The 18,032-nt window shown below is 45.3% G+C and overlaps 1 protein-coding gene across 1 annotated transcript in view; it reads right to left on the bottom strand.

The window, feature by feature from the left end:
- Window positions 1–18,032, bottom strand: part of OBSCN (obscurin, cytoskeletal calmodulin and titin-interacting RhoGEF) — a 201,055-nt gene that overhangs the window by 73,194 nt on the left and 109,829 nt on the right. The window contains exons 43-54 of the mRNA XM_053359224.1: window positions 16,746–17,012; window positions 15,508–15,771; window positions 14,481–14,744; window positions 14,047–14,310; window positions 13,345–13,608; window positions 12,744–13,007; window positions 11,855–12,118; window positions 10,065–10,328; window positions 8,323–8,589; window positions 5,127–5,399; window positions 3,385–3,651; window positions 1,069–1,335 (exon numbers count right to left, since the gene is read on the bottom strand). Of these exons, the coding sequence (XP_053215199.1) occupies window positions 1,069–1,335; window positions 3,385–3,651; window positions 5,127–5,399; window positions 8,323–8,589; window positions 10,065–10,328; window positions 11,855–12,118; window positions 12,744–13,007; window positions 13,345–13,608; window positions 14,047–14,310; window positions 14,481–14,744; window positions 15,508–15,771; window positions 16,746–17,012 (3,189 nt within the window). The remainder of the gene's footprint in view (window positions 1–1,068; window positions 1,336–3,384; window positions 3,652–5,126; window positions 5,400–8,322; window positions 8,590–10,064; window positions 10,329–11,854; window positions 12,119–12,743; window positions 13,008–13,344; window positions 13,609–14,046; window positions 14,311–14,480; window positions 14,745–15,507; window positions 15,772–16,745; window positions 17,013–18,032) is intronic.

Below are 18,032 nucleotides of genomic sequence, written 5' to 3'. Positions count from 1 at the left end.
CAGGGGTACCTTTAGCTTTACCTTTATCTGCTTATTAGGGACGTGGGTGGCACTGTGGGTTAAGCCACAGAGCCTAGGGCTTGCCGATCAGAAGGTCAGCGGTTTGAATCCCCGGAACGGGGTGAGCTCCCGTTGCTCAGTCCCAGCTCCTGCCAACCTAGCAGTTCGAAAGCACGTCCAAGTGCAAGTAGATAAATAGGCACCGCTTCAGCGGGAGGGTAAACGGCGTTTCCATGCACTGCTCTGGTTCGCCAGAAGCGGCTTAGTCATGCTGGCCACATGACCCGGAAGCTGTTGGCCGGCTCCCTTGGCCAGTAAAGCGAGATGAGTGCTGTAACCCCAGAGTCGTCCGCAACTGGACCTAATGGTCAGGGGTCCCTTTACCTATTTGGTTATTAAAACACCTTGCCAGTGTTCACTAAGCAAAGGCATAGCCTAGCAAGTCCCACTGGTTGGGGAATTCCATAGCAGAGGAACTGGCTGCCCTCAACAACGGCCAACCCCGATCCCTCCTCCTTTGGTGGACAGGGTACACATGTGGCCCAAGCTATTCAGGATTTGAAAGAAAATAACCATCACCTCGTGCTGAGCCCAGGAGCCAATGCAGTCAAGCTAACTTGGGCATAACATGCTCTCCAGGGTCTGCTCATTGATATTCCAATAATAATAATAAGTTTTATTTATACCCTGCCCTCCCCAGCCAATTGTATAAAACAATCAATTAAAATACAACTTAAAAACAAGATTAAAATACAGCATTAAAATGCAGCCTCATTTCAGTAGAAACTCAAATCAAAAACTTTTTGGGGATGAAAACGTCAAATCTTCACCAAGACCAGCTATCCAGACTGGTCCTACGTGGGCCTGAAAAAAGCCAGGAAAGTCCCCAAATAGGAGTTCCATCACAGAAGGAGAAAGGAAAAAGGAAAGAGGGGAAGGGGATCAAGTTGATTCCAAGCCAAAGGCCAGGCGGAACAACTCTGTCTTACAGGCCCTGCGGAAAGAAATCAGATCTTGCAAGACCAGTCCCAGCAGCAGCAAAGTTTAAGGAAATGTGCTCCTCCTCACCTTTGATAAGCACTGATGCTGTGGTCTGCTGGTCCCCAGAGTCACAGGTGTAGTTCCCAGAGTCCTCTGGCTGAGCATTGTGAATGAGAAGCTCGACAGTGGAGCCTTTTTGCCTCATCTCGTACTTGTCGCTGGCTCGCAGTCGGACTGAGCCTCTGCTCCACTTCACGGGCACGTCAGGTTTGGAGAGCTTAGCAAGAAGGGTGACCACCGAGCCTTCCTCAGCCTCCTGGCTCTCAAGCTGGGTTTCAAAAAGGGCTGGGAGAGCTGAGGGCCATATGGGAGGAATGAGATGATTGTGAGTTGAAGGCAAATGGTTATTTGGGGATTTGTAATGCAGACCATCAGCTACAGATCAGGAGAGGCAGACAGGCAATTGCTCTTGAGCCTAATGTTCTTGATAAAAGTTTTCAACAAATGCCCAAAAACTAAGAATGTTGGGCCTTGCTTCACTTGTAGAGGAAGTGAATTCTACAGAACTTGGTGCCGCTGAAAGCACATGCTCGCATTCGTTTATTTCATTACATCTATAGAATTATTATTATTATTTTCTACATTTGTATAACACCCATCATTCGCAGATCTCAGGGTGGTTCACAACATAAAATTGCAATATAAAAACTGTTATGTACTGAGTTAAATAGGATCCAAATTCAGCAGTCTGATTGGTCCTAGAACAATAGGATCCAGAATGCAGCAGTCTGATTGGTCCGCAGGAGCCACCCAATCCAACTCCAGGTGGAAGTGAATCCGCAACCTGATTGGCCTACAGGAGAATCCCAGAATTAGCCAATCACATGGGGCCCATTGTGTAAATAATGTATATAAAGCAGACAGTTCGGGAAAACATTCCTCACTACTATGAGCTGAATAAAGAGCATGAAATCCACACTCGACTCCGAGCATTTTTCAAAAACCATATTTATCTCCCAGTGAGCTCAAGATGGGTGCATGGTTCTCCACCTCCCCATTTAATCGTCACAACAGCCCTGTGAGGTATGTTAGGCTAAGAAATGGTGACTGGCCTAAGGTCACCCAGTGAGCTTCGCGACTGGGTGGGGATTTGAACCCTGGTCTCCCAGTTCATAGTCTTTTTTTTAAAAAAAAGATATTTATTGAAGTTTTACAAAAACTTAAGTTTACAAAAAATAAAAAAGGTCATATAAAAAGAAAAAGATACAAAAAAGAGAACATAGAAAAATACATAAAAAAGAAAAAAGAAGAATAAAAATACAAAATACAAAAGACAAATAGCTAAAAAAGAATTAAAAACAAATCCGTTTTTTGTAACTTTAAACTCATTAGCTTATTTCCTTGGCCTCCTCACACCTCCCCTTTTTGTATTCCCATTTAAATAATCAAATCAGCAAATCCTTACCCTCTTTCGTTTATCTTAACTCTGTATCTTAACATATTATAACTCTATATTTTCATCCATTATCAATTCATTTTTGCATATTCTTATTAACTTTGTTGCTAATGCCACTTATTTTCAATCCAACATCATTTTAACATTCATTAATTTTACAGTATTTCTGAAGATAGTCTTTAAATTTCTTCCTCCCAGTTCATAGTCTAACACTCTAACCAATATGCCACACTGGCTCCTAAATCACAGTGCGATGTTGCTTCAGGGTAAGCTATGCTACATCCATGGATCTAAATGGCAAGGGTAGGATGCAATGGTAAGAGGAGGCTTCTCAGAAACTATGTACTAGTAGTTTAGTACATATAGATTTGTTTATGTTGACTAGCCTTTTATATTTATTCATACACTATAAAGCTTATGGGGCGCAGGTGGCGCTGTGGGTTAAACCACAGAGCCTAGGACTTGCCAATCAGAAGGTGGGCAGTTCGAATCCCCGCAACGGGGTGAGCTCCCGTTGCTCAGTCCCTGCTTCTGCCAACCTAGCAGTACGAAAGCACGTCAAAGTGCAAGTAGATAAATAGGTACTACTCCAGCGGGAAGGTAAACGGCATTTCCACGCGCTGCTTTGGCTCGCCAGAAGCAGCTTAGTCATGCTGGCCACATGACCTGAATGCTGTACGCTGGCTCCCTCGGCCAATAAAGCGAGATGAGCAGCGCAACCCTAGAGTCGGCCACGGTCAGGGGTCAGGGGTCCCTTTACCTTTATAAAGCTTATAGCTGACAGGTTCTCATCAGCGCAGGGCTCTGATAACCTAAATGTTAATGGTTAAGAAAAATAGCTAGTATCCAAGGCCAGTTAAGGCCTTTTAGTCTAGAAAGAAAGACAACTAGGGACGAGTAATTTGCAGTACAGATCCTAGGACCTGTTGACTTAATAAAACCCCTACCTTCAACGGAGATGGTTGCTGTGGTTTTCTGGTTCCCAATGTCACAGGTGTATTTGCCAGAGTCCTCTGGTTTTAAATTGTAAATCTTTAAGGTGAGTACTGTTCCTTCTTGCTGGATTTCATACTTGGAACTTGGAGAAATCACTTGGGCTCCCTTCTTCCATGTCGCCGATACGCCAGGCTGGGAGACTTCACATTTCAAGATGGCCGTACTGTCCTCTTGCAACTCTTTGGTGGCCAGCTCCTCTTTAAATGTGGGAAGTGGTGCTAAAAATACAAAATATGAATAGTATTTTAGAAAACTGCTAGAGGGACTAGCAGAAAATACGACCCAGGTGCCTCATAGTGCCTTAAAACAGGTTCCAGGCTCGTGTGATTAATTTTGCAGATTCAGAAATTATTTCATGTTCTTCTTAGTCTGTTTTATTTAAACTTAAGGTAAAGGTAAAGGGATCCCTGACCATTAGGTCCAATCGTGGCCGACTCTGGGGTTGCGGCGCTCATTTCGCTTTACTGGCTGAGGGAGCCGGCGTACAGCTTCTGGGTCATGTGGCCAGCAAGACTAAGCCGCTTCTGGTGAACCAGAGCAGAGCACGGAAACGTCTTCCCGCCAAAGCGGTACCTATTTATCTACTTGCACTTTGACGTGCTTTTGAACTGCTAGGTTGGCAGGAGCAGGGACCGAGCAATGGGAGCTCACCCCCTCGCGGGGATTCAAACCCCTTCTGATCAGCAAGTCCTAGGGTCTGTGGTTTAACCCACAGAACCACCCACATCCCTTTTATTTAAACTTATTGCACAACAAATACATTCAGCCTTGAGTGATCGCAATGCTCATTAGAATACAAAATATTTTTCTCCCCCTTCTTTCACATGTACTGATCTGTTTCTTTTTCCTTAGTCATATTCAGCCTGTCTTGTGGAATTATGAGTTCCTGTCTCACAACATTTTACAGCAGTAACCGGAAGCCGATTATGCTAAAAAATATTGATATATTTTCTCCCTTCTGCCAATCACAAGGACAGGCTCAAGATATGCCGTATTTTTCGCTCTATAGGACGCACTTTTCCCCTCCAAAAATTACGGGGAAATGTGTGTGCGTCCTATGGAGCGAATGCAGGCTCCTTGGCTCCAGTGATATCAACGCGAAGCCTCCGAAGCGCAGAGGGAGTGCTCCCTCCACGCTCCGGAGGCTTCGCGTTGCTTTCGCTGAAGCTTGGAGAGCGAAAGGGGTCGGTGCACACCGACCCCTCTCACTCTCCAGGCTTCAGGGATAGCCGCCTGAAGCCTTCAGAGCTCAGCGCAAGTTCCCGCTGTGTTCTGGAAGCTTCAGGTTCCCTTCGCCGAAGCCAGGAGAGTCAGCAAAAGGAACCCAAAGCCTAAGGAGTGCAGCGGGAACTTGCGCTGCACTCAGAAGGCTTCAGGGATAGCCACGCACAGCCCCTCCGGCAGGGAGAGGCTGCATGCGGCTATGGCTTCTTTAGCCACGCGCAGCCTCTCCCGGCTGGAGAGGTTGCGCGCAGCTAAAGAGGAAGCCAAGATAGCCAGCGGGATGGATCCCCCTCACTGTCTTGGCTTCTTTGCTCTTTGGGGCTGGGGGGGGGAATAAGATTTTTTTTCTTGATTTCCCCCTCTAAAAACTAGGTGCGCCTTATGGTCCGGTGCGTCTTATGAGGCGAAAAATATGGTAACATAGTTGGCTTGCCTAGTAGTTTTGTCACAACGGCCCTCGTGGGATTACCTTTCACTTTGAGCTGTGCTGTGGAGGTATATGGTCCAACCCGGAAGGTGACGGTGCCTGAATCTTGCTGGGTCACCTTCCTCAACTGCAATATGTGGACCCTGCCTTTTTCAACGGAGATTTTGTTCATCTCATTGCTCTGGAGAGAGGCTTCCTGAAGCTTCCACTCCACATCCTTCGCATTGTCGTGGGAGACCTTGCACTCAAAGGTCACATCTTCATCCTCAAAGGCCTCCATGTTCTTCAGCCCCCTAATGATGGTGATGTCAAGTCCTGCAAGTGTCAGCGATGGTGGAAAGTGAGGGGGGAAAGTTCTCATAGTGTGGACCATCACCATTTGATCCAGCCAGTGCTTTGTTCTCTGTAACTATCCTACAAGCCAGGCATGCATATTTCTTTTATTAAACAATACAGTGGTACCTCTGGTTACGAACTTCTTTCATTCCGGAGGTCCAGTCATAACCTGAAACGGTTCTTAACCTGAGGTACCACTTTAGCTAATGGGGCCTCCCGTTGCCGCCACGCCACCGCCATATGATTTCTGTTCTCATCCTGAGGTAAAGTTCTTAACTCAAGGTACTACTTCCAGGTTAGCGGAATCTGTAACCCGAAGTGTTTGTAACCTGAGGTGTTTGTAACCCGAGGTACCACTGTATCAATACAGTATATTGATTGAGTGTAGGAAAACCTCTAAGTGCTTTCCAAGAAATGTTTAAATTAACAATTGAAAAAGCAGTTGAAAACAATTTAAAATGCTTTAAAATAATTAGCAGTAAAAAAAAGATTATAATGTGTCAAAATCTACCGTACTTTTCTCTCTATAACACGCAGATTTTTTCTCCTAAAAAGTAAGGGGAAATGTCTGTGCGTGTTATTGAGCGAATGTGGGGGGGGGGGGTCCCTGGAGCTGACCCTCCGAAGCGCAGAGGAAAAATCAGGCAAAAATCCAATCGCGCGCGTCAGGGAGAAGGGAGGAGGGAGGAGGGAGCTCCGTGAGAGAGGAAGCTGTTGCTTTCCTGCATTCTGCCTCAGGGTCTTACTGCCCACCTGCTTCTGTTTCGGTTGCTGTTTGCTCAAACGGAACAAAGAGCAGGCAAATCCCCTCCCCTCCAGGCAACCTCTTCCCTCCAGGCAAGCAGAGGGGAAAGGAAAGGATCTCCGTCCTCCGGTGCTGCTGCATCCAGGGAAGCATTTTAGGGAAAGCATGCAAGTGGAGGAGAGAGAGGGCTGGCTTGGGTGTGTGGGGGGGGGGGACTTTTGCCTTCCTTTCCTCCCTCCCGTTAAATCCCTCCCCTGCATTCTTAGCCAGCTGCTTCTCTGCACACCCCTCTCATGTCCCTTCTTTGTTTTTCCTTCGCTCCCCACTTAAAATGTGGTTACAAAGCATGGATCCACATGGATCCTCAGGATCTTTGCATTGGGTCACCCCAAATTCACCATCAGATCACATAGCATGTCCATGGCTGCAGCCTGCACCAAACAAATCACGCACCCACTGTTGCCTGGGGTTGCAATGGTGCAAAAATGTGGTTACAAAGCATGGATCCACATGGATCCTCAGGATCTTTGCATTGGGTCACCCCAAATTCACCATCAGATCACATAGCATGTCCATGGCTACAGCCTCCACCAAAAAAATCACGCACCCACTGTTGCCTGGGGCTGCAATGGTGCAAAAACGTGGTTACAAAGCACAGATCCACAGGGATTCTCAGGATTTTTGCATTGGGCTACCCCAAACTCACCATCAGATCACATGTCTGTGGCCACAGCATGAGGCACAAAAATGATACATCCACTGTTTCATTCAGAATTTTTTCCCCTTGTTTTCCTCCTCTAAAAACGATGTGCGTGTTATGGTCAGGTGCGTGTTATAGAGCGAAAAATACGGTACATGTCTGGATATTTTATTTATTTATTTATTTATTTATTTATTTATTTTTAACCCTGACGGGACTCAAGGCATCTTACAGATAAAAGCTTGTTTAATAAAAAATGTTGTAAGCAGGTGCCAAAGTTAGTACATCAAAGGTGGTTGCCTAATGTCAATAGACAGGGAGTTCCAAAGTGTGGGTGCTGCTGCCACACTAAAAGAGCTGGTTTTCTGGAAGGGCGGAACAAGTATCAGGTGGCGCCTGCAACAGTGCCACTTCCACAGATCTAAGCAGTTGAGTGAGAACCCATGGGGTAACTGTGAATATTCTACCATTCAAGAAGGAACACAGAATTTACTACTATGCCACAGAAAACAGCATCTGGAGAATATAAAGCTTCCATTTCTCCTACTTTTTAAATTGCCTGCATTGCAACTGTTTTTTTAAAATTAAATTGGAACGTACCATGATCTAGCTAAAGCCTACCCTGGATCCAGTGTCTAACGCAATGGCCATGCATGTTGAGTTATACATTCTTGGCATACAAAAAAATAGGGTTACCATATGTCTAGGAATTCCCAGACATGTCTCTTTTGGGGGTCCTACATGTTCATCCAAGGGGAATTTAAAATATCCTGGATTTTGGGTTTTTATTTTTTTATCTTTTTTGTTTGGAGGGGCGACTCTGGTTCAGGTTCTGGTGCAGATGACCTGGGCTCTGGAGGAGGGACTATCAGACAATTGCCCTTAAAAAAGCTAAACAACTTTTTGTGTCTGGATTTATACCTCTTGAAATACGGCAACCCTAAATAAGAGAGGTAAAGTCCAGTCAAAGGCGACTATGGTGTTGCGGTGCTCATCTCGCTTTCAGGTCAAGGGAGCCGGCATTTGTCCACAGACAGCTTTCTGTGTCAAGTAGCCAGCATGACTAAACCACTTTGGCACAACGGAACACCGTGACGGAAACCAGAGCGCACGGAAATGTTGTTTACCTTCCCGCCGCAAGTGTACCTATTTATCTACTTGCACTGGCTTGCTTTCGAACTGCTAGCCCAGTGGTTGCCATTAATTTGATTCTGAATTGATTTTAGAATGAATTGATTTTAGAATGCATTTCAATTAATTCATTGTGGTTTTATGTAAACTGTGTTACTTTTATTGTTGTTAGCCAATCTGAGCCCGGCTTCGGCTGGGGAGGGCAGGATATAAATAAATTATTATTATTATTATTAGGTTAGCAGGAGCTGGGACAGAGCAATGGGAGCTCACCCCGTCGCAAAGGATTAGACTGCCAAATTGTAATGGCGACAATTGCCTCCTACCTTTAACTTCCAGCTTTGCCGATGTGGTTTGATCCCCAGTGATGCAGGAATACTCTCCACTGTCCTTGGTTTCCAAATCGCGAACAGCTAGCTCGTGCTTGGCACCTTCCTGTTTCATTTCGTATTTGGGACCGGGATGAAGCACCACGCCGTCTTTCCTCCACTCCACTGGCGCCTTAATCACCGTCACCTCGCAGCGCAGCCTGGCTGTTCCACCTTCTTCCCCTTTCTCATTCTTCAGCCGTTGCTTGAATTCAGGCTTGAGGGCTGTGGAGCCAACAACAAAAGATGAAGACAAAACATGGGCCATAACGCTCGTAGGTGCAATATGAGGAACAGTTCTGGGAAGGCGAAACCCCGGAGGAGGCTCCTTCTTCGTCCAAAAAAGAAAAGAAAGAAAAAGCTGTTTGGAGGAAAGAAACAATTGGTGGAAACAATGGAGAAGAGCGTCATTCACAACATTAGAGATTTTGCTGCAATAAGGGGCACTGTTACCGTTAACCATATGCAAGGTTGTCTTCAATGTCCATGGTGAATACCTGGTTTTCCCTAGTAAGTTTGCTTTTGCCAGGATGGCAGTGATAGCTTTAAAGAGTTATACTTAATTTGTATCAGCTTGCCCGGTGGGACAGTGGGGAGAACAGGAGTCAATCAGGACTTTTATCTAGCAATAATAATAAGTGTTTCAGTAAACACAGTAAACACAGTAAACACGTGGCATTCACTGCAACGGAATGCAAATGACTATGATGACCAAAACAATAAACTATATTTACTGCATGGCTGTGAATAGCTCCTAGTTTCACATTTCAGTGTTTTGAAAATTGCCATTCTTAACAACGTACAAGACCCCAAATTTCAAAATGTCAACACAAGGCATCTCAAATCTTTATGGTTTAAAAATTCTGTGAAAGTACCAAAAAGAAAGTATAAATTGCCAGAAACTGGTCTTATGGTGTTATAAGTTATTATTACTATTACCACCTAATAATAAGTTATTATTACTATTTCCACCACCTCCTCTACTACTATAGGCCTGGTTTACTGCAGGTACACATACGTTCATTACTTGATGACGGCAACATCTAAGTAACAACTTTCATGGGCAAATAAGTCATCCCAGATGAAACCTTGCAGGCTGAACTTTCAAGTCACCCAGTGTCCTCTCCTGCACAATGCTGACCACTAGTTCAAACATTCAGCTGCCAGTTATCACTTGTAAATCAATCAAGTGCAAAACAATTAAGTCATGTGTGTACATGAGCAAGTAGGGACACGGGCGGCGCTGTGGTCTAAACCACAGAGCCTAGGGCTTGCTGATCTGAAGGTCGGTGGTTTGAATCCCCGCGATGAGGTGAGCTGCCGTTGTTCAGTCCCAGCTCCTGCCAACCTAGCAGTTCAAAAGCACGTCAAAGTGCAAGTAGATAAATAGGTACCGCTCCAGCGGGAAGGTAAACAGCGTTTTTGTGCACTGCTCTGGTTCTCCAGAAGCGGCTTAGTCATGCTGGTCACATGACCCGGAAGCTTTCTGCAGACAAACGCCAGCTCCCTCGGCCAGTAGAGCGAGATGAGCGCCGCAACCCCAGAGTTGTTCAACTGTACCTTTATACATGAGCAAACCATCCCACAGAATGAGACTGAAATATTTACTTTGCAGCCCTTCCATAATCCCAAACTTATTTATAATCCTAGAATTTGACTATTGATACATTCATTGGCTGGATCAATTTCACACACTTTACCGTTAACTGTTAAGACGGCAGTGGTCTTCTGGTCTCCACATGTGCAGGTGTAGCGCCCAGCATCCTCCATGTCTAAATCGTGGATCGCCAGCTCTGTGACAGTTTCTTCCTGCCTGATTCGGTACTTGTTGCTTTCTGCTACTTTCTTTTCTTCCTTCATCCACTCCACCGGAGCGGCCTTGGTGAGCTCACAGCGTAGTGTGGCCGTTTCATTTTCAGTGGCTTTTACATCCTTCAGTTCCATTTTGAACCGTGCTGGGAGGGCTGTAGAACACAGATTTATAAATGTATGACGACCCAACACTAGTAGCTGGATGATATGAGGCGAGGGAAGGTTGTAGGTAATATAAAGTGGAATGGGGAATCTATACAAAATCCAGGTCCAATGCCTGTTGATTTTCAATGGAAATGGCTCCATTGGCTTCACCAGGCATTGGCACACAGCCTTGAAAGGGAGACAGCACTTTGGGATGGCGGGAGGTCATCTCTACACACTCCTTCTCGACAAACGAGACACTGACATGGATGTATGCTACCGAAACGCAATGGAACACAGAGACAAGAGAACAGAAAGACCAGGACCAGGAACACAGAATGTACAATGTATTTCAGGAACAACTTGCAATGGAATGATGAAGTTCAAGATCAGAGATCAATGGGCAATAAAATACTCATCCCACAGTACTTGCACAATGCAATTTTACTGTTGACTGTCAAGGAGACTGTCGTCTTCTGGTCTTCATGGTTGCAAGTATATTCTTCAACACTCTTTGAATCTACGTCAGAAGCAAATGGGTCTCCCTGCTTAATGAAGCACTTGTTGCTGGGTCTGAGACCTCTATGCTCCTTCCTTTCCTCCACCAAACCATCAGCCTTTGTCAACTCAAGTACCAGAGTGAGTCTTCCGCTTTCTGTGACTTCCTGACTGTGCAGCTCTTGTGTGAAAAAAGGCTTTTCTTCATGACATTCAAAATTCAATCTGTAATTACTACAGTGGTACCTTGGTTTACGAACTTAATCCGTTCCGGAAGTCCGTTCTTAAACCAAAGCGTTCTTTAACCAAGGCGTGCTTTCCCATAGCAGTGGGGACTCGATTTACAAATGGGACACACTCAACAGGAAGCGGAACATGTTCTGTTTCCAAGGCAAAGTAAACCAAAACACCGACTTCTGGGTTTGCAGCATTCTTAATCCAAGCTGTTCATAAACTAAGCTGTTCTTAAACCAAGGTACCACTGTATGCAGCAGCCCTTGATTTGACAACAATGGTTTCCCATCATATGATGGATTCCTTTGGGCAACATAATTGCACCTGATTCCCATCCGCTTGGCGGCTGCAGAAGACATTGCTTGCTTGGCATATGTGTGATAAATCTTCTATGGTGCTCAACAATAAGACATAAACAAACAGAGACGTGTGATACATATAAGGTACACAATAGCTGAACGCGGACACATGTCGCAACCAGAACTGCTCTATGCATTACCAGTGGAACACACATACACACACATGCACATAGTTTAAACAGGGATGGAAGCCACTGGAAGACAGCAACACAAAAGTAGTTGACGCAAGGACATCAAAAGCCGAAATGGTAATGATGAAGGGGTCTTCTTGCGTATACACAGCCACCAGTTCAACAGAGACAGAGGATGGTATTCCAAAGGAAAAAGAGGTGGAAAGGGACAGTAGGAACAGAGGCATACAGAGAGGGTGGAGTTTGCCTTCCAAATTGCGATGTTACAAGGCAGCGTGAAAAGCCCGTTGTTTGTCAAGTAGCATTGTTTACCATTGACTCTTAGGGTCGCAGTGGTCTGGTGGTCTCCACAAACACAGGTGTATTCTCCTGCATCCTGTTCATCAGGGCTGTGGATCAGCAGCTCTGAAATGGCGCCTTCCTGCTTTAGTGTGTATTTCTCACTTTGGCTGAGGACCAGCTGCCCCTTCCTCCACTCAACTGGAGCCACCTTGCTCAGCTGACACCGAAGAACAGCAGATTCGCCTTCGGTGGCTTCTTGGTACCTTAGTTCACCTTTGAAATAGGCAGGTAAGGCTGAGGATGCAACAGATAGCAGGACGGTTAGGCATTTATGCAGGTGGCTACTCAGGGCCACAGGAGAAGAAGAGAACCAAATGAAGAACAAAACGGAAAACCAGGCAAATTAGACATGCAACAGTAACTTCCCATTATCAATCAATCAATTTCCTTTATTCGACCAATAGTCAGAAATAAAACATTACACAATAATTATAAACTATAACAACTTCCCATTATTATTTTACTCTTTTATTTTAATTCAGAGTAGAATCCCTGTTAAAGAAACCAGCAATGACGGCAACAAGGAGCAATTTTAATTCAGGATTCAAGCTTGCCATACATTGGTGTTTCAAGCTCCTACGGATCCACCCCACTCCCTGCCCAGTCCACCAATTTTCTATTGGTTTTAGAATGGTCTCATCCAAGTAAGAGGGACTTTGTAAGTCCAGCACTAGGAGAAAATTTTGTCTTGTCCCATTCCTACTTGGTAGGGGCAGAAGGGGGAAGATAAAATAATTTAAAAATATAAAAATAAAATTATAAAAGAATATTAAAGAGTTGAGATAGGTATTGCACAAAACTTAAGTTTTGGAAGTGATACTAGGAAGTCGTCTAATCAAGGTTGGCCTTTTGCTTTTACCATGGACAGTTAAAGCAGCTGTTGTCTGCTGGTCTCCGCATACACAGGTATAATCTCCTGCATCTTGCAGTTCTGCATGATCAATAGTCAGCTCTGCAGTAGTCCCTTGCTGCATCATGATGTACTTGCTACCTGCATTCAGCAGGTTGCGCCCTTTCTTCCACGCCACTGAGGCATCTTTGCTCAACCTGCAGCGCAGTGTTACTGAGCCTTCTTCTGCAACCTGCTCACTCTTTAACTCTTCCTTGAAAAATGCGGGGAGAGCTACAGGACATAAAAGAAGCAGAGCGCGTGAACATCTCCAAAAGTATGGGCCAGCAGGTACAGTGGTGGGCTGTGCTAAATGCATTATGAATCAAGCTTTGGAAGTCCATGGCACTTGGAAGTGCATGCTCACTATGCTGCAGACTAGAGTGGGCACTGTCTTACGCCTTGTGTCTTCCAGATATTTCGGACTACAATTCCCACCATCCCCAGCCAGCGCTGATGGGAGCTGTAGCCTGAAACATCTGGAGGGCACTAGGTTAGGGAAGGCAGATATAGCTATTCAGGGTGAAATTAGCAAATTTTCTGAGAAGTTAATTCACAACCCATAGTTTACCATTGACTGTCAAAGACGCTGTAGTTTGTTGGTCTCCACACACACAGCTATAGTTTCCCATATCCTGAAGATCTAGTTGATGGATCTCCAGCTCTACAGCGCCACTATCTTGTCTCATGATCCACTTTTCACTAGCTTGGAGCACTTGGCCGTCCTTCTTCCATTCCACGGGTGCGACCTTGGTCAGCTGACACTGCAATGTGGCCACACCACCTTCTGTTGCTTCCATGTTCTTTAGGTTGCGTTTGAACCTTGCAGGCAAGGCTGAGGATCACAGAACAAAATCATTGCACTTAAAACAACATGTGACCACTTGGGAGGAGAACTGTGGACCACACAACATGAGCGAACGACAATCAAAACACATAGGAAGGCTTTAAAGGCAGGAAGCTGATAACAACTTGTTGTGATTGCAAACCCAGCTTCCTGTCTTCACCATTTATGGGAAGCCAGTAGAAAATTTGACACGACAGAGGATGTTATCTTGCGGAAACACCATCGAAATAAATTGGGAACATGTAACTTATTTCAACGACGATTGCTCCTAGACAAATGTTGACAGGCCATGCCCAACAATCAGAGACAACGTCACAGAAATGACATAGATACAGATGATGAACACAAACATGTGGAAGTTAAATCCAACTCCAGATAATGTACAGTTAGTGGGATGGTAGGTGACCACGCATTTAACTTCTTTACCATGCACGGTCAAGGAAGCTGCTGTCTTCTGGTCTCCACAGATGCAGGTATATTCAGCAGCATCAGTCAGTTCCAGATCTTGAATCAGCAGCTTAACAACAGAGCCTTCCTGTCTCATTTTGTACTTATCACCTTCCTTGAGCAAATTCTGCCCTTTCATCCACTCCACCGGAGCGGCCTTAGTTAGTTCACAGCATAGAGTGGCTGTTCCTTCTTCTGTAGCTTTCACATTCCTTAGGGGCTCTTTGAAGAGGGCCGGTGGAACTGAGGGATACAACACGTAGAGCCTGTTAAAGCACACTTACCCAGATGCCCACTGCGATGGACATGACAAGTCCAAAATGGGTGTTCTTCAAAGACAAGCAACATACAAAAGAAAATGGGCGAAGGGATGGTGGGAAACATTATGGTTCTTTTAAAATATATGGCATTACCATGTACTGCTAAGGCAGCTGTGGTTTGCTGGTTGCCACACACACAGGTATAATCGCCCGAATCCTCCTCTTCTAGGTGATGAATCAGCAGTTCCACTATGGTGTCCTTCTGCCTCATTGTGTATTTTTCACCGTGCTTCAGTGACTGGCTGCCCTTCTTCCATTCGACCGAAGCAGGCTTGCTGAGCTTGCAGCGCAGGGTGGCCACCTCGCCTTCCATAGCTTCTGCACATTTTAGTTCTTCTTTGAAAACTATGGGCAAGGCTAAGAAACAAGGAAGCAGCAAATACTCTCAGCAACCTTGTGTTCTCTCAGTGTGGGTGAAATGAACAGATCTCCACAGCTGCTACCGTTTAACGCAGGTTCATGCCAATATTCTTTCCAGCTGAAGTGAGACCACAACACACCACAGAAGTGGACATGCCACAGAGATATCGTTAATGTGCATTAGCCAGACGACGGAACACTCCATGTCAAAACAAAGCAATGGGAATGCATGAGGTCTTTCGAGGAGAGCAATAATGCAAGGATGCTCTAGAATTATGGTTTTCAAACTTTTTAACTTTGGGGAACCTTTTCTATATCTATTTGTCTACTTGTTGGTTTGCTAGGGAATCCTTACTCGTTGCAGAGGTTATGGGAAATGTTCTAGAGGAACACACAGTCCTGAAAGGACCCAAGAGTAAAAATTATCCTGCAGCTGCTGCTGGTGGGCAAGCTGTCTATCAGGGAAGCTCATCTTCCATTGCAGATCTTCTAACTGAGGAACCCTCAACAGCCTTCTGAAGAGTTCTGGGTTCCCCCAGAACAGAGTCTGAAAATCACCACTCTAGAATAGAGGGGAAACAGTAGATAGACCAAGGGGGTGATCAGTGCAGGAACATGCACTGGGGTATCCAGTGAGTTAGGAAGATATGACAAAACACATCACAGAGGAGAATGCAATGTCAACACACACAGAGGACCGGAAGGGAAGAACGACCAGGGTTTTCCAGACTACCCGGACATTTAGGACACGCTGATTTACCGTGCACCGTCAGAGCCGCAGTTGTTGTCTGGTTGCCGCACACACAGGAATACTCTCCAGCATCCTTAAGTTCTAGGCTGACTATCACAAGCTCTGAGACAGCACCTTCCTGCCTCATTTTGTACTTGTCGCTCGGTTTGAGTGACTTATGCTTCCTCTTCCATTCCACTGGAGATGCTTTCGTCAGCTCACACTGGAAAGCAACCGTCCCATCTTCCAAGGCCTCTTGATCCTCCATGCCTTTCTTGAAAAGGGCAGGGAGGGCTAAGAAGTTTAGAATGAATATATTGAGTGACTGTCAACATCTGAAAAACGTTTCTTACATACATTGAGAGTCTGGGAGGTTTAAAGACACTCCTCCACAATTCTATGCAATTCCCCACAACAGAATCAACACACCAGTGAAATCAGTATCAGTTGTATATTACCAAGATTACTCCATGGCCACCTGGTTACGTTAACTATGGAGGACAGCAAAAGTGACAATGCAGCAGAACCTTCATTATGCTGGATGTCCATTCAGCCCAAACCTACTGTGTGCCTCTTTTATATACTTCTATATTACCTACATCCTTGAGAATACAGCACTCTTGTTTCCCTGGTTTCTGTTAGAATTCCTGCTCCACGATTGAAGTCATGGGATTGTTGTCTTTCACATGACAGTATATGTTTTGACTCCACAGAGTGGGAAGTAACAGAGACAGGATGTTTGCGTTACTGTGTTCCGTGAAGTGGGACTATTGTCCTTTGTTCTTTTTCTTTTTGCTGTCTGATGCTAGAGAGAGAGGGAGCCATGTTGCAGTGCTCCGTGTGTGTTTAAATGTAAATAAAAGTAGACTAGCCAAAATGCTGAGTTGCTGCGCAATTGCGCAAACTCTGCGGATCCCTAAGTGTGCAGATGTCTGTTGGCATCGGTGGCTGTGATGTTCGGGCAGAAGAAAGCTTTTGAAGCTCCCGAACGATCGACCAGGAGGGAGGGAACATGCCAGTCGGGCATGTGTGTCTGCCAGGGTCCTACTTGAGTGTAGGCTGAACTCCTGACAGTTTCTGCATGTTTTGGTTGTTGTCCTGGGTCTCAAAATACAAGCGATAATACTCAGCCTATCAGTGTTGTAAACCTCTTGAGATCTCTTAGCTACATGGGAGAATCCAGGAGGACAGACAGATAAGGATGCCTGCTTTTCCTGCGGTTACTCATGTTGCATTTGACAAATGGGAAATAGAACCATTAAATGTACCATTCACTCTCAAGGAAGCCAAGGTCTTCTGATCACCAAAGGTGCAGCTGTAATCTCCAGCATCTCCCAGTTCCAAACTGTGGATGACAAGCTGAGCGACAGCACCTTCTAGCTTCATTTTGTATTTGTCGTTCGGCTTGAGCACCTCATTGCCCTTCCTCCACTCCACTGGAGCCGCTGCCTTGGTCAACTCACACCGCAAAGTAGCTGTTCCGCGTTCTGCAACCTCCAGGTTGCTCAGCTCTGTTTTGAAGCGTGGAGGCAGGGCTGGAGATCACAAAGAGCACATTAAAATTCACAGCAGTTGGGAGATTCCAGGAGATCCCTCTTATCCACCACTTACCCTAGTATTTACGGTATGGCTTTTCTGATTTCCAAGAAGGTGTCGACATGAGGGAGGGCAAATGATACACTCATACATAGAACCTTAAGTACATCATGCCACTGAGAAGAAAGAAGAGCTTATAGCTGTCCCCAATTTTTGGCCATGGTTCTTGAAGACAGATAGTTGCCCGCTCCTTGGACTTCTCATGCTCATATTGCTAGAATTGCCCAATGAGCTGAAGCATGAGGGTTCCCTGCACAAAATAAGCCTTGTGGCTCAGGGTTGACTTGCACTGTACACCTCTGTGTTTTGCATGGCCTCCATGGCATAATTCACCAACCCAGGTGGGTCTTAACTGTTTCTGTAAGTAGAAGGAGTTCTGAGAATTTGGGCAGACTGTCCAAGACAGTCAGGAGAAACAGTATTGCAAATGAGAACTGACAGAAACTGCATAGAGGACAGTCATGTCCTAAACACAAGTCAATATTAGGGTAAAGAAATGAATGTCTATGCTATCTTGTGTCTGCGATGATTATTTGTAAAACACAGTGCAATCTTCTAAAACAGGCTCAGGGCTGCTTCACGTTTTTTAGCAATGAGAGCCACTATTATGCCTCCCCCACTAGCCCTGCAAAATGCTTTTCGCTCCATATCATCTAGCCTATAGGCTCCTCTCCTTTCCTCTACATTCCTCTTCCCCCCAAGCCCCAGAGAAAAGCACACGCAATACTATATGCCCCCTTATGCCCCTCCTTCTGTTGGAAAGCTCTAGCTAGCTTGATAACTCTGCAACCATGTGGAATTAAATGCTCCTAATGCAGATGGCAGACGCAAGTGATCGACTACATGGAGATGGCTGAAATGACTGGCAGAATCCATGATCAGGGAGAAGATTTGATTGAACAGGATTGGAAAAAATTTAAGGACTATTTACAAAAATACTGTAAAATCTTTGAGTGTTA

This window comes from Podarcis raffonei, chromosome 12, assembly GCF_027172205.1.
Source record: "Podarcis raffonei isolate rPodRaf1 chromosome 12, rPodRaf1.pri, whole genome shotgun sequence".
In the NCBI taxonomy this organism is placed as follows: Eukaryota; Metazoa; Chordata; class Lepidosauria; order Squamata; family Lacertidae; genus Podarcis; species Podarcis raffonei.
The sequence above is the reverse complement of the archived record's forward strand: the minus strand, read 5'-3'. Positions and strand labels throughout refer to the sequence as shown.